This window comes from Mustela lutreola, chromosome 15, assembly GCF_030435805.1.
Source record: "Mustela lutreola isolate mMusLut2 chromosome 15, mMusLut2.pri, whole genome shotgun sequence".
Taxonomy (NCBI): Eukaryota; Metazoa; Chordata; class Mammalia; order Carnivora; family Mustelidae; genus Mustela; species Mustela lutreola.
In genome coordinates this window covers 24140311-24155774 of record NC_081304.1, presented here as the reverse complement: position 1 = coordinate 24155774, position 15464 = coordinate 24140311, and the positions used below count along the sequence as shown (strand labels likewise).

The window sequence follows — 15464 nt, the reverse complement described above, 5'->3', positions numbered from 1 at the left end:
TTATCGGCAGCAAGAAAGCGCTCCACTCGCGCTCAGGCGCTTGTTTATTTGAACATGGACATTCCCAGGATCCGAAAAGAGGGTGGGCATTTTAACAGAACCTGCCTGGCGTGCCTTCCTGTCATTCTGCTGTTTTCTTGTCCTTAAAGACAATTTCTCGGTTTCAAAGACAATTTCTCGGTTTCAGAGAGTGCTGTCTTCCCATGCTCCTGCTTATTTCTTCCTTCCTTTCTCCCTCTCTATCTCTCTCCGTCTCTCTCTCTTTTTTTTCTTTTTTTTTCTTTCAGACTTTAGTGGACTGTGTTCCTATAGGGGACCATTTGTAATAGATCCGTGGCCAGGATCTTGCAAGGAGCTGCCTGGGCAGGAGCCAGTCTAAGGGCCCACATCGGGAGCAGGCTGAATTCAATACCAGTCTGTGTTTTGTATCTGGACAATCAAAGCCGACTACCCCCCTACAGAGTGCGGCCCTGCTGGCGCCCCACCCGGGCGGGCGTCAGGAGCAGGGATTCTGAGGAGAAGGCAGGGGTTGCTCAGCCGCCCCAGCTGGAACTTACCGGGCCGGCAGGCAGGGTAGCTGTTTCTTTGGGGGGTTGGTAAGGCATCTGGGTCCTCAGCCACCTCCCCACTGAGTTGGTTTTGGTTTGGACCTTTCCAGACAAACCAGTGGTGCCCCCTCGGCCCCTGCTCCCCTACCCTAAGCTGAATTTATTCTCCTACCCTGCCTGCTCTGAGGGCAGCGTAGGCCAGGCTGCGCCCGGAGCTGCTGAAGATAAGGCTGGGAATGTGCCGAGCAGGCGGCTTCTCCAGGAATGTCTTTTCTGCTCCCCTTTGCACTCCCACCCCTCCCTGTGGCCCAGGACTCCAATTCTGGTTGTAACTGGTCTGCAAGTTCTGGGGTCAAGCTGTAAGGGAAGGAAGGTTTGGGGGATTTTTGGTTTCGTTTTGTTTTGTTTTGTTTACATCTGGGACGAAGGCATGTGTCCCTTTCTCTCTCTAGGCCTAGGGAATGGATTGGTCCTACCATCCCTCTGTTTAACCCTTTATTATGAGATTCCCTCCCTTCCCCCCAATCTTTCCCCATCGATCAGGCTCCATTGTCTGCTGATTGGGAGCTCAGGGTACTAACACCTGGGAAATAGGGACCCCGGGGCTGCCAGGCCAACTTCAAAGCTGCTTTCTTCCCTTTCCTTCCCCTCTAGTTGAAATCTTTGGCTGTCTTCACTGATGTGTTGCGAGTAGAGGGGGTCACTGGGATGGGGTGTGACATAGGTAGACAGACACTGACTGTCCACTTCTTTTGTATAGACACCTTAGTCTGGGATCTTTGTCTCTAGAGCGTATGCTCAGTTGGTCACTAGAATTTTATTTCCCTTGGTAATAACACAAGGGACGGGGGGGAAAAAAAAGTCCCCCTTGCGGTTATTCTCAGCTGTGGGAGCTCCCGAGTCATCTCCTCACCCTGTCCCTTTTCTGCCCCTTCCAGAGGTACCACAAAAGATCAGAAGGAGAATTAAACCCAGAAGCCCCATTCTTTATACATATGTAACTTGGACTTAACGAAGGGTTTCTTTTGAAGCTGGTCCCTTTAGAAAGGTTGTTGGTCTTTTAGGAAGCGGGGAGTGGGCCCCACTAAGATCAATATCCTAGGAGTGAGAGAGAGAATGGAGTTGGGGGGAAATCTTGAGCTTAGAGGATGCAGAGAGAGGAACGGGGAGCTGAGAAATCCAGGGGCTTGGAGCAGGGCTCCGCGCCCACCCCACCCCCACCCCCCAGACGCCCCTGCAGACTATTTCTGCACCTCCACGAACTAAGCAGAAGCAGGAGGAGAAGGGAGAGAGGAGAGGTGGGCTGTGGGTAAGTGTATGTCTGGGGGCGGGGAGGTTAGGGAGCTATAGGGAGGGTAGGTATAGATGGGAACATGGGAGAGAGTAGGAGAACTCACTACTCTTCCATTGGTGGGTTGGGGGGAAAACCTATTTTGCAGGAAAATTTCTCCTCCTGAAGGGGAAGGTCACAGTGGTCCTTTGAGTCTGAAATCGAAAGACCCCCTTCCCCCTCCTGGTCACGTGATTCATTAAATAATTAATGCCGAGGTTGCAGAATAGATATGTATTTGTCAGGAAAATCGCAGCCTCGGTCTCCCTGTTTCTGACGTGCAATTCAACTGTCCTTTGAAAAACAAGCCTGTACCCCGAGAAAAAAAAAAGAGAGAGAGAGACAGGGGGAGAGAGAGGGAGAGAGAGAGAGAGAAAAAGAGAGGGAGGCAACAATAAAAGAGCCCCGCAGCCGGAGCCACACCGCGGGCTGGGGTATTGTAAGTAGAAGGGATTTCTCACTACCTACCGCGTCTTATATGTCCATGTAAATTTATTGTTTGTTATTAATGTTATTGTCGTAAACTGTGACAAATAGCCATCTTCATTTCCTGCCATTTCTCTTCACACGGTGCTCTGTGTGTTTATACCCATTGAGGCATTGCATAGAGATTTTAGGAATATTCCTCTTCTCTCTCTCTCTCTCTCTCTCTCTCCCCCTCTCTCTTTCTCTGTCTCTCTCCTCCAACCTTTTTCTTGATTTATAGCAATATGGGTGTCAGCTTCTCGACCGGCATGCCCGCCATTGTGTGTGTGTGTGTGTGTGTGTGTGTGCGTGTGCGCGCACGCGTCTGTGTGTGTTTGTGAGCGAGTTGTGTTGTTTATGGCCATGTCTTCGATAAATCATTTCTCACGGAAAATGATGTGGAAGCTCGGCTATTTCTGCGGCCGGGAGAGACTCGGTCTCGGAGCCACTTCCTCCCTCTCTGCTCTGCTCCCAGGAGCTGGTTATTTCAGACGATTTGCAGTAATATATCAGCAGTTAATATGAAAGCTCTATGGCTGGAGGTCTTAAATTACAGCATCTGTGATTATCAATTAAGGCGAGATTTGTATAAATTTGGTAAACCAGAAATGCCTCATTGGCATATAAACCCAGTCAAAGACCACGACCTAATATAAAAATTATATTTGCAAGCCTGATAGAGCCAACATTCCTGAAGCAGCAGACAGAGCTCCATTTTTTTCAGGCATTCCCTTCCAGGAGTTTGGCTGCTCTGACTCCAGCCCAGGGTAAAGAGCCCAACTCTGAAGGCACAAGGGGCCTGGGGGCAGGAGAGGTGGAGGCGGAGGGAGAAATGGCTGGAGTTGAAGGCAAAGATTTTGGTCATCCATGGGGGTCAAATTGAAGCAGTGTGGGAAGGGGGCTGGAAGGATGCGGTTGTAGTACTGAAGTGTCATCTGTAGGATCAATGTACAGCAAGATGGCGAGAGTGGGGAAAGAGCCCCCCAAATTGGGGGGAGATCATGGGGACAGAGGGTGAAGGGCTGGGAGAGAAGCTGAAAGCCTTGGCTCCCCACCCTCCTGGCTAACAAAACAAGGAAATGAATTCACACCCCAGTAGCCTTCCTTCGACCTCCTGAAACAAAGAAAGTTTCCTCGGCAGTGAGGGACTCTGTGTGTTTGGGGCTAAAGCAGGGAGAAGTTCTCTAAGTTTCTCTAGAAAAGAAATGCTCCAGGAATCAGGTGGTCCCAGGGAGTTGGTGAGGGTTCCAGGACATAGGGTATGTTCCCCTCCTTAAGGCCCCCTCCAAAGAGGGAGCAAATGGGGTGCAGATTGGGGGGGAGGAGAGCTGGTAAATTTCCCTTTGGGTTTCATGTGGGGGTCCCAGTCCCTCCCCATTAGAGAAGAGCCTGATGGTCAAGGGCAAAGCCAGAAGTAGCTTCTGGGGACATTCTATACTGCACCCCAAAGTTGTGGTGGAGGGCCAGAGTCTTTGCCAAGTACAGTGCAAGCTGCTGGTTTTTCCTTTGCTGGCTGGAGCCCGGCCAAGTGACTTTATAGCCACTATTATCCATGATATTTAACTCTGCCTGCTAGTGTAAACCTTCGAGGAGAAAAATTAGAGCGACACCGTGCCCAGGTGTTAATTATTCATGGCATCAGCCTCTTGGAGTGGTGGTTTAGGCCTCGGGGTCCTGGAGCAGCCAGGAGCTTGCTCCCATGCTCGGCTCCAAGGGGCGCTGAGCCCGGTCCTTGTTAACCTGCAGATTTGTGGGCAGGGGGTGGAGGAAGCCTCCCAGATTGGGAGTCTGGGTTGAAAAGGGTTTAGGGAAAAAGAGAAGGAGAGGTCAAGACCCTAGGCTGGGATGGGTGTGGTGTTACCTAGTCTGGAGAAATGGAACTGGGGAGAGTGTGGATTCAGGGGCCTCTTTGATGGGACCAGAGAGTGTGGGGAAGAGGGAAGGTGCTGGGGAAGGCAGACTTGAGGGATGGGGGCTCCAGCCCTTCAGGCCTCCCTCTTTCAGTGTTGGAGAATCCCACACACACTCAGTGTGAGAGACACTCAGTGTGAGAGGCGAGTAAGTATTTCTCCCTTACCTGGGAAGTTGTGTGTGTGTGGGGGGGTGTAAATGTGGGGAGGCGGACTTCACCCCCAAAGCAGCATTCCAGAACTTAGGCCAAAGTCTTGGAGTCCCTAAGAAAGGCGGGGAAGGATTACCTCTTCCTGGGAGAGGAGGAGGGACCCGGGGAGAAGGAAGAGGGTAGACCCATGTTTTATTAGCTTCTGAATTCAGCATGTTTTGGAGGATGAGAAACAAAAGAGGAAAGCTGAAGGATTTGCTCTCTGGGACAGGTCAGAACTAGGGGTGTGAGCTGGGAACCAGTCCTACAGGCCTCTACCCCTGTGTTACCAACTATGCCTCCTTCTCTGTCTCCCCTCGTCCTGCTGCCTTTGCCTGTGACATGGAGATCTGATCCCCTCTCTTTTCCTCTCTATTCTCTCAGCCTCCTTCAGTTCTTTGTCTCTTCTGGCCCTGGGGATACCCTCTTCCCTTTCCTTTCCCCAATTCACACTCAGAGTCTTCCCCAGAGAAAAAAAGCGGGGAGAACCTCCCTCCCCACCATTATCTTTTAGTTGCTGGCTCCTTGCAGAATCTCTCTGTGTAAGGTCTAATGCCCTCTATCCAGGGATATAGGCCTGCTCTCAAGTCAGCAAGTTTGGAAAGAAAAAAAAAAAAAAAAATATATATATATATATATATATATATATATATATATATATATATATATGGTTTACTTAGCCATGAAGCACCCTGGCTCTTATCTGTTCTGCACATATGCACCCCATTTGCTTTTGTGCTGTCCAGGGGATGAAGTAGAACGTATTTGGTGGAAGGGGCTTTCGGAAAGCTGCTGAGTCCGTCTTCTGTCCAGACTCTGCCGGTGTCCTTCTTTAGTAATGATAGTGTTTATCTCCATGCCTTTCAGAAGCCAGGCTGCCAATGCTTTAGCCATCAGAAGAATTGGATAAAAAGATGAGGAGAGAGAGAGGATGAAGGAAAAAGGGAGGGCCCCAGAGAGAGAACAAGCAGCAGGATCCTTTTCTGAGGGGAGAAGTTAAGGCAGAGCCCAAGGAGAAGATGACAGGGAGAATAAAGACAAAGGCCGGTCAGAGTGGCAGGGAGGCTGTCCTGGGACAAGGAACCCCACAACTTGGATGGACACACACACACACACACACACACACACAGAGTTAAGTGAGAAGGAGGAAACTAGAAAAGAAACCACTCACTTTGTCTTTGTGATGGAAGGATGTGTTCTCCCTGCAGATGAAAGGGCCCTGAGGCCAAGGGCTCCACATTGCCCCAAGGAGAGGAGCAGCCTAGTGAGTGAGCCCAGAAGTGATTTCTGGAGATACTGCTAAGTCTTTCACCGGCTCAGTTCACACTCACGGAAGACAGAGAGGCAGAGTATGAGAAGACAATGAGGCCGTGCAAAAGGGACAGAAACAACAAGATGGTTAGAAAAGGCACAGGGGGAGAGAGAGAGGGAGGGAGGGAGAGAGAGAAAGAGAAAGAAAGAGAAAGAGAGGGAGAGACAGAATAGAGAGACATGTTGAAAGAGTCCAATCGCTTGGGGAGGGCAGGCACGTGGAGGGGTCTGGAAGCTCCTGGAGACTCTGTGCTTTCTTTCCAGGCAGCTGCCCACAGCCCGGGGCTGACCCAGAAGGAACTGCCCCTAGGGTAGGCCCTTAGTCGGGAGTGCTAAATCAGGTGTGAGGCAGCTGGGGTAGGAACCCAAGTGTCAGGGAGTGGCCAAGACTGTCCTAGCGGGGCAGTCTCCTTTTTCACGGACCACCTTCAGTAACTTAATGGCCGGAATCTCCCAAAATTCCGCAGGGGTGGTGGCGTGGTGGTGGTGTTTGGGGTCAGGCGCTCACACCTGGACCCCGGAATCCTTCCTTGGCCTCTCTTCCCCCTGGCCGGTTTGATCTCTTCTTTCCCTCTTCAGGGCGAGGGAGAAGAAGTCGGTCTGCCAGCCGCCTAAGAACTTTCCCTTTCACCTCCAATCCACATCTCCTCCCTTGAAGCCCCAGCAGGAACAAACGGATGCTGCCCTTACTAATCTCCTCCCTCCCCCATCTTTCAGGAAAAGAAAAGGAAAAAGGGAAAGAAAGTTCCTACCAGCCTAAGCTGCTTTAGAAAACTCCAGGGAACCTGGAAAATGCAAACCTTCTTGCTTCTCCCATCCGTCCCTTTTCCCCCTCGCGCCCCTGCTCTCTCCCTCCACTGCGCACCCCCACCCCCATCCTCCCGTCCCGTCCTGCCCAGAACTCTCTCTCTTCCCCTCCCTTCTCCGCTGGGCCGGACATATGGAACCCATTTCGCTGGTGACATTGAAGAGCCGCCCGTGCGCCCGCCTTCCGCCATGGCGCCCCTGGCGCCCCCCGCGCCTCGCCGTGCCCCCTGTCATTCGCGGCTCCTCTCGCCCGGCAGCTCGGCCAGCTCTCGCAGCCCCGATCCGGCTGCGTGCCAGGCGCGCCCGGCCGCCCGCAGCCCCACGCGGGCCGTCGCCGAGGGGGCGCTCCGGCTTCTCCGGCCCGGGACCCCGAGCGCCCCGAGCGCAGCCTCCGCGCGCGCTTCGCCGCCCCGCGGCCTCGAGGGCCTAACAAAGCCGGGGGCGGGGGCAGGGGCAGGGGCGGGGAGGGGGCGAGCGCTTCCGGGCCTCTCCCCGCGCCGCCCGCCGCTCCGGGGCCCGCTGGGGTCTGCACGAGCGCTATGCGGCGGGCTGCGGACGGGGCGCCCCCGCTGGGGCCCAGGGACCCGGGCCTGGCAGTCGGCTCCCGCGCGCCCGCTGCTCCCCGCTGCCCGCGGCCTGCGCCCTAGCGGGAGTCCGCACAGGTAAGTAGGGGTGCGGAGCCTGGCGGCCGGGATCCGGCGAGGGGTGTGGGGGTGTCCGTGGGGGGGTGGGTACGTGTGTGTAGGGGCAGGCCGAGTCCCCAGCCCCCAGGTCTCTCTCCTGGGTCAGGAAAGAGGCCGGATCCCAATTGTGGAAGACAAAGATGGGAGCACCTTAAAGAGGCCGGTGGGTGCTGAGGGGATAGAGGGATCCGGGTGTGCCGGGCAATGTGGAGGAATGTGGGCTTGCACGCCGCCCCCCCCCCCACCCCGTGTGTGGACAGGAACCCAGTTAGGGGGTGGAGGAGCTTTCTGGCTCAGGAAGGGTGTTGGACGCTCTGGAGGGTTTTCCAGGGGAGCTGGAAGCTGTGCATTATGAAGGAAATGCGGGGGCATCTCCTGGGGTTGGGGGGACAGCTGGGCCCTGCTCCCACAGTCCAGCTGTCACCATGGTGAGCCTTTTAGCACCTGGCGGGTTATTTGAAGCTGAAACTACAAGGGTTGCGGTGAGGCCGGGTGTTAAACTGAGAAGGTAGGAGAGGGGGTGATTTATGGCTTCAGAGAAGCTATGTTTACTCCCAGACTGCTCTGGAAACCAAAAACCAAACAGAGCAGAGGCGGGAGGAGCCCCTCTCCTAGGAGTGGGAGGCGATGCCAGCTTCCTTTGCTGGGATTTATTTTCCCAGATGTGGGGAGATGGTGGGAACTGTCCCTTTGCAGGCGCAGGATGTGGTGGGTCTGTGTGATGTATAAGGATAGTGTGCAAGCATGCACACGTGGAGGTGTGTTTGTGTGTTGTGTGAGAGTGTTAGCACGCAGGGGTACACATGTGCTCAGGCTGGGGTCCATGGGGGTGCAGCGTCGCTTTGTGAGTGGGCACACGGGGCTGGGAAGGAGGCTCGGTGTTCTCTGGTCCTGGTCCTCTGTGATGTGGTAGTTTAAACACATTTTGCTGCCCTGTGCCCTCACCATGGGGTGGTGCTGGTCCAGAATGTGCTTTCTTTCCGCCCACAGCCATGTGCAGACAGTCCACTTGGACTGGTCCTTCGCCCCTCTGGGCCATGTGCATGGACTCCCTGATCTTCACTTTGAACCTTTAACTTTGCCATGGGAGGCTAAGGAATTAGTGAGCATGGCTGCGTGGGAAGGAGAGGAGGAGAGGAGAAAAAGACCCCAGAATAGTAGCAGAGCTCAGCGGTGTGACCCTGGGCCTTGGCAGGCATGGGTTCCACCATCACTGCTCCAATTTTTCCCAAAGTCTCTGCTTGGGAAGGGGCAAGTGAGCACAAAGGAGAACAGAGCAAAAGAGCCATACAGGATGCTGAGGGGTGGGGAGAGAAATATTTTGACCCCAGATAGTTATTTCCTCAGGCCAATTGGTGGCTCTTGCATTTCTGTCTAGAAGCCTGGCTTTGCCTGGAAATTGTTTTGCATTAAATTTTCTCAGCCGCAGAATTATCTTTCCTCGCCTCCAGCTAAACTTGCATTTTTCCACCAGACACTTGGGCCCCGCACCAATGAAATCTGAGAGGAAGCGGCTGGGCCCTAAGTGGCCGTAATTTAATTGATTTTATCATAAATCATCAACTTGATGAAGAACCCGAGGTTTCAGTGAAGTAAATTGATATTAATGGGAGTTTCTTGAAATGCAAACTCGCTGCATTGTTGGGGCATCTTGAACTGGGGAGGTGGATTTCATGTGTCCCAGGAGCAGAGAGCCTGGACCTGGAGCTCGCAGAGCATTAGGGGGTAGGAAAAGCGAGCTTTGAGGGGTAGCTGCAAGCAGACCGATTTCTGTAGAGGGAAGCAAGGCAGAGAATGAAACTTTCTTGGGGAGGGAGCAGAGGCTGACTCTGAAACCTTCTTTCTGGCCATTTTGGAAATGCTGGTCTCCAACTGAGGAGGAGGCAGCTGGGGAGGCTGGTAGGTGTGTGGGCAGAGTTGGGGGTCGGGTGAGAAGGCCAGGCTGGTACAATGGGTGCATTGACTCCTGGTTAAAAATTGCCAGGCCAAAGCCTTCCTCCTCTAATTATACAAATTAATTATTTACTGCTCAGGTTGCTGTGTCCAAAAATAGCACTTTTGATTTGGTGATGGAGATAGAGAACACCCCCCCCCTCACACACACCACACACACACACACACACACATGCACGCACACACGCACAGAGTGGTGGTAAAAACCAGTGTATGAGCCTTGGGGGGGGGCAAGGAGAACCAGGCGTGGGGTTGGTGCTCAGCAGTGGGGGGTGTAAACATTTAATTCCAAGAAAAAATACTCTGCTTTTGGCAGAGGTGGTGCCCTTTATTGTCCGAACTCCGAGATCATATTGTCGCTCACTTTTACATGAGCAGACAGAGAACCGCAAGCTGTCAGTCCAAAAAGGGACCTGAGAGATCTTTTAGACCAACCCCTCCCACTCCATGCTCTAGCTTTACAGAGGGGACACTGAGGCCCAAGGAGTTCACTGCTTCAGACCACACAGCCAGTCTGGAATGCCTAGAATCCAAGCCTCCGGACTGCTGAGCCTATGGACTTGAGACAAATCACTCTCTGGCTATGAGCCTCAGTTTCCCTGTCTGTAACAATGGCAGGGGTTGGAGAGGACAGTGTCTGAGTTTCTCCCTAGGTCTGACCTTGGGAAACTCTCTAGTGCTTGGGAGCAGCTCTCTTGCGTGTCCCGGAGTTTTCTTTTCTTTTTTTAAGATTTTATTTATTTATTTGACAGATAGAGATCACAAGGATGGGGAGCAGGCTCCCTGCTGAGCAGAGAGCCCGATGCGGGGCTCGATCCCAGGACCCTGGGATCATGACCTGAGTTGAAGGCAGAGGCTATAACCCACTGAGCCACCCAGGCGCCCCGTATCCTGGAGTTCTGAGGGTATCTAGGCATAGAAGTTACTGCATGCTTGTTTGCAAATATTCAGGGAATTTGTACGTGCCCAGAGCAGAGGATGGTTACTCTGACTGGCTCTAGGAAATCTGTTAGAATCTGGACCATTCCTCCTCTTGAAGGTGTCTTTATTCTCAGCAGAGAAGCCCAGGCTGAGAGCAATTGAGTTAGAAGTCAGTGGAGAGGGGCCAGCTAGCTGGGTTGGACTGCGATTGGCATTTGGGGGGGGGCATGCAAAGGAAAGGGGGAGTTCCCCCTCACAGAGGAAGGCATTTTTCTTGCCAGGCACTGGGTTGAGGCTGGAGTTATCCGGATTTCATTTTTTGAAATTCTTCCTCCTCCAGCCCAGGGACTGAATTGTGGTTTCAGAATTTGGATTCTGTAATGGTGGGCCACTGCCTGTCCCCCAGCCACACCCTGACCCCAGGGTCTTTGGGCCCTCTCTTTTTGGAAGAGGACACACTCAGGGTGGCACAGACTGTAGGTGTCTCCCAAGGGCAGCCAAGACAGAAGGCCTATGCGGTGGGTGACCCCCACCCTATTTTTACCCTTGTTTTCATCTCTTTCCCCAGCTGGAAGTAGATAAAATTCGAAAGAAGTGAGGTTCTCCAAAGTTGTGTGGTTGTGAGAGGGAGATTTCTTGTAGGGTCAGGGATATGCGAGGCCGCTAGGGGACCAGAGGTTTCCAGACTGCCTTGGAAAGTGTGGTCAGATACATGAGTTCTGGTCGGGGAGTGGGAAGAGACAGGCACAACTTCATCTTTGGGGTTCTGGAAATCAGAGTCTCTGTTTTGAGAGAGAGGGAGGGGAGTAAAAAAGACACCCAAAGGACTGGCAAGTCCACACTCTGGCCCTATCCCATTCTGACTCTGGGGTTTTATATTTGGAGGCAATTCGGAAGGCCTTTCGCTGATTGGTCATTAATCCGGTGAGTTATTGTCTGCTAAACAGAGGTCACTGGGAGAGAGACTGCAATCTGTCAGGAGAGACCTGCCCAGTCACTCGCAGTAGGCCCGGCCCCTGTTCCTTTCTTGCCTGCTTCTCCTTCCCTTCCCCAGCCACCCACCTCCTCCCCAAGCTGGCCAAGATTCGCTCCTTCTCCTCGTGCCCTCTCCAGGCTGCCCACCTTTGTCTCCAGGCCGCCCGGGTGGGGTCTGCCAGGCCGGGACTGAGCTGAGTCTAGACGCTGCCGGCCCCGGATTCAGAACCGGTTCCAGCGCCAACCAGGCGCCCGCCTACCCCTGACTCCGGACTTGGCCCGCGGCGTCGCCGCCCGCTCGGTCAGCGCATCCAGGCGGCCTCTGTGGTCCCCGAGACACACTTAACGAACCCTCGTGGCTGCCCTGTTTTTCCCCCCCTGCTTCCCTCCCGCGCCCCTCCACTTCGAGTAGGGGGGGGGGAACAGAGCTTGCATTTTTCTTCTCCAACCTTGGCGGCCTCCCTCTGTCTTCTTTCGATACCCGCTTCCGCTGAGCCGGGTCTACGCGGGCCTCCGCGGGCCGCACGGAACCTTCTCCTTCCCGCTTCCCCTTTGTTTCCTCCCGCACGGGCCTTCTTAGAGAGGTGGGGGTTGGGAGTCCAGATACCAAGAGTCATCTTCATTAGCAATTTAATTTTACAACCGCCAGCTTTGAAATCTTTATTAATATGCAAGCAGAGATGGACGTTCCGGTGCGTGTGTGAACTCCACACAACTCCGCAGCCGCCACAAAGTTGGGCGGTGAAGCCGGAAAAGTGTGGGGCCCGGAGCCCAGACAGGACCAGGAAGAAACAGCTCTCTAATCGCCTCGCCTCCTGCTCCCAGGTCCCAGCTTCTCAGTAAGCCGGTGGGTTGGTCGAGCTGGAGGCCAGATCCTTGGTCACCCCAAAGCGGGTATCAGAAATCGATTCTAAAGGAGCCAGCCATTTTGTCCTTATTGAGAGGAGAGTTTTCGTTTGCTCTTTGGCGGATTTTTGGGGGGGGGGGGTGGAGAACAGACATGATCCCTCCAAGGCCTGGAAAGGTGGGCAGCCAGGAATGGCTCTAAGAGATTTAACTCGCTCCTTATCCCCTGGTACTGGGTACGCATTTAAGAGTGGGGGAGGGGGGTGCTGTAGCGAGTGAGAGGGGAAAATATGCCCAGAAGGGGGCCATTTTTTCCAAGTTTTACCTTTATTATTAATTTCTGCCTTTGTTAGATTACCTTAAAGTCTCTATCTTAATCTTTTCTCAATTTTTCTTTTCACAATTTCTCTCTCTCTTACACAGACACACACACACACCCGGTAAGTTTGCCCAAATTTCCCTACTTGGGTCCAGGAGGAAATTGTTCACTCCTCTCTCTGGTCTGCTCCTAAATCATCACTTCCTTGTCAGGAGTGATAAACTTCTCTTCTCCCTCTTTTTCCAAACCCCAGTCTTCCCTCATAGCCCTGTGATATCTCCTACTCCAAGTCCCCCTGCCAAGCTCTTCACTGCCCCCGCCTTTGTCCCCTGAAGTTTGAAGGGTCCCAGCCTGCAGCAACAGCTCAGAGGAACCGGGCGCCCTCCAAGCTGCCTGTTCTCCCATCCAGCCAGAAATCTCCAAGAAAGGAGGAAAAGAAGACAAGAAAAACCAGACTGAGACGTAATTTCCTCCCAAGCAGTTCAAATGGGCTCTGTTCTCCAGGATAAATAACCCCCCACTCCTTCTCCTACCGCATTTGGGGGGTGCGTGTCCTCTGATCTTTTTCTCCAGGTTAGCTTTCTGGATCCCCAGTCCTCCTTTTCACCCCCACCCCACCATGCCCCGGGGCTCCTGGTGTTGCCAGAAGGGACCACAATGGGTTGAGGAGACTCTGGGAGGAGAGAGGTCCTCCTCTGTCTTTGGAAAGCTCCTCCAGCCTCCCTCAGCTCAGCTCCAGGCCAGACCCTCAGGCAGCCCAGTCTCACAGGCCCGCAGCTGGCTAGGTGCCCTCTGGGGTTTCTTAATTCCTGGAGGTAATGCTGTGCAGCCCCACAGTGACCAGGTTCTCCTCTTCCCTCAGTTTTGCAATGACCTTCTCTAGCTAGTGGTAGCAGCAGCTTAGGAGAGCTGAAGGTCTGAGGTACATTTTTGACTTTCAATATTGGGGAGTGAGAGAAAAGACCCAAAGGTGCCCTTTCTCTCAGGCCTCCGGAAGCCTCCCTGGGCTGAGTCCCCAACCCACCAGGCCCAAAGCCACATAGAACCAACATCGCAGGTCTCTAACCAGGGTCTAGAAATCTCAGGACAGGCTCCGTGCAGCCACGTGTACACACACACACACACACACACACACAAGCAGCCATGATGGCGTTCTTTGAGGGGCCTGGCTTGAGTCGAAACATAGGCTTGGACTTGGGCATTTTCTGTTCTTGTTACTCCTAATAAACAGAAAAATGGTTCCCACCCTCTATCCTCACCACTCCCCCCTTCGTTTAGCCACCAGCTCTCTAGGCAGGGGGTAAGGTCCTTGGGACGTCACAGTCGGAGTTTCTGCATGTGGTTCCTGTTGCTGGGGGGCAGGGAAGCCATGGGTCCCACCCACCCCCTGCTCAGCAAGGCCCCAAGAAACTGGCTGCTCTAGCCCACGAAAAAACTGACTTAGCAGGACTGAAAGCCGTAGGGGCAAGAGGAGGCCCGGGGAGCACTCTCTAGGAGAGTAGGACTCTTTCTCAGCTCAAAGCAGAGCTTGTGAGTAGGGTGTGAGGGAAGCTTTGCCAGACAAGGCCACCCTCTCCTGGAGGGGACAAAATAGCTGGAAACATCTCTCACCTTTGTTCTCCCAGTCCCATCTCTTCTGGTGCATCCAGATGGGAGAAGGCAAAAGCCAAGCATTCTAACCAGGAGGTCACAGGGTATTGGCTGGCTCTGTCTACTGGAAGTTAACAGGTTTTCCAAGCTGCCTTTTGTAGAAAAGAGAGACTCTCTGCCTTCTATTTTATCCCCTAAGCCCCGAGTCAGCAGTTAGGCAGAGTTGCAAACACTCCTGCTTTGGGAGATGTCCTGGTCCTCTGTTTGTCTCTCCTCCACCGGGAGTGGCGCTTCCCCACCCCCGCCCCAAATCTGCAGACACCTACATTCTTGACTCATGGCTCCCTCCTACAGGCCTCCTCGCCTTTTCCTGCCCTTCTCAAACCCACCCTAAGAAAAGTTTAGCTTTTGTAGTCCTCCTCACTTGGGCCAAGAGCCATAAATCTTGCAGAGCTAAGAGAAACAAACAGGTTTGTTCTGGATAGTAATAATAACTACCCTCCTTCTCTTTTGCCAGCGCATTTAAGATGAAGCCATTTTGGTAGCTCTTCTCACCTTCTTAGAAGTACAAATGTCCTTATCACCCTTAGTCCCTTCTGCCTATCTGGAGGTGAGAATCTTAACAGAAACTTCTCCGTTAAGTTCTTACAGCCTCTCTATTGCCAGCCGTGTCTGGAGCTCAAGCGAACAGAGTGCTCCTTTTGTCACCCTCCCCTCAACCCCCCTCCTCCTGCAAGATGGTCTGGATTTTTAAAATAATCACTCACCGCTTGTTGTCTGTTCTCAAAGGGGGGGGGTGTTAAAAAAAAAAAAAAAAGGAAGGTCTGGCTGTCCCCCCTACCGGTTGGAAACTGAGCCTGGAGATTTGCGGGGTGAGAGAAGAAATAGGGAGGGTGTGGGGGAAGAGAAGAAACAGACTGGGAGACTTGGAGTGGGGGAGCCAGGGAAAGAGGGCGGGAGACCTAGCCACCAGTCCCGGAGGAGTGAAACTACTTTAAAAAAAAAAAAAAGGCAGCAAGCCCCAGTGTTGCCACTGCAAATCAACGCAGAGGGGCACCCAGCACCCCCACCCCCCAGGCACCTTGGGTGCCTTTGACTAGGCCTCCCCACCTACTTCTCAGTTAGCATAATGGTTTACCAGTGGGGTGCAGGCGGAGCTGTGAAATCCACCGGCTTTGCCTTGCCTGTGCCCTCCTCTTCCTCCCCCGCCAAAATCTCAATTTAAAAATTTACCTGTTCCTAGAAAACAAAAACAAAACCAAAAATCTACACCTTTTCCTTCTCACTTTTTTTTTGGGGGGGGAGGGGGGGTGTTAAAAAACGGCCCCCTCCCCCATCACCACCAACACCTTCTTCCCTCCTTATCAGGCATCTAAGCTTGCTAAAGGGGGAGTGGTGGGGGTGTGTGTGAGCTTGTGTGTGTGTGAGTGAGTGAGTGTGTGTGTGTGTGTGTGTGTCTGTGTCTGTGTGGTTTTTTTCCCTGTGCAAAAGCAGAGGCCATTGTTACGGAGAGTAGGGCGTACCAGTCTTGTAGGGCAACCACACTGTGGCGGCTTGGCCGAGCCGGAGCCCGGAGCTGGATTCTCAGCGAGCTGAGCCGCCCGAGCACCTTTCG

At 53.4% G+C, this 15464-nt stretch overlaps 1 protein-coding gene across 7 annotated transcripts in view; it reads left to right on the top strand.

Moving 5' to 3' along the window:
* HOXB3 (homeobox B3) overlaps positions 1-15464 on the top strand; it is a 41888-nt gene that overhangs the window by 19363 nt on the left and 7061 nt on the right. The window contains exon 1 of one of the 7 annotated variants that reach the window (XM_059150012.1): positions 5098-7224. The exons of 4 other annotated variants lie outside the window; for them this stretch is intronic. In XM_059150012.1, the coding sequence (XP_059005995.1) occupies positions 6548-7224 (677 nt within the window). In that variant the 5' untranslated portion in view covers positions 5098-6547. Of the gene's footprint in view, positions 1-5097; positions 7225-7320 lie in introns of those variants that run through there. 2 more of the 7 variants (XM_059150010.1, XM_059150011.1) reach the window with 2 other exon arrangements.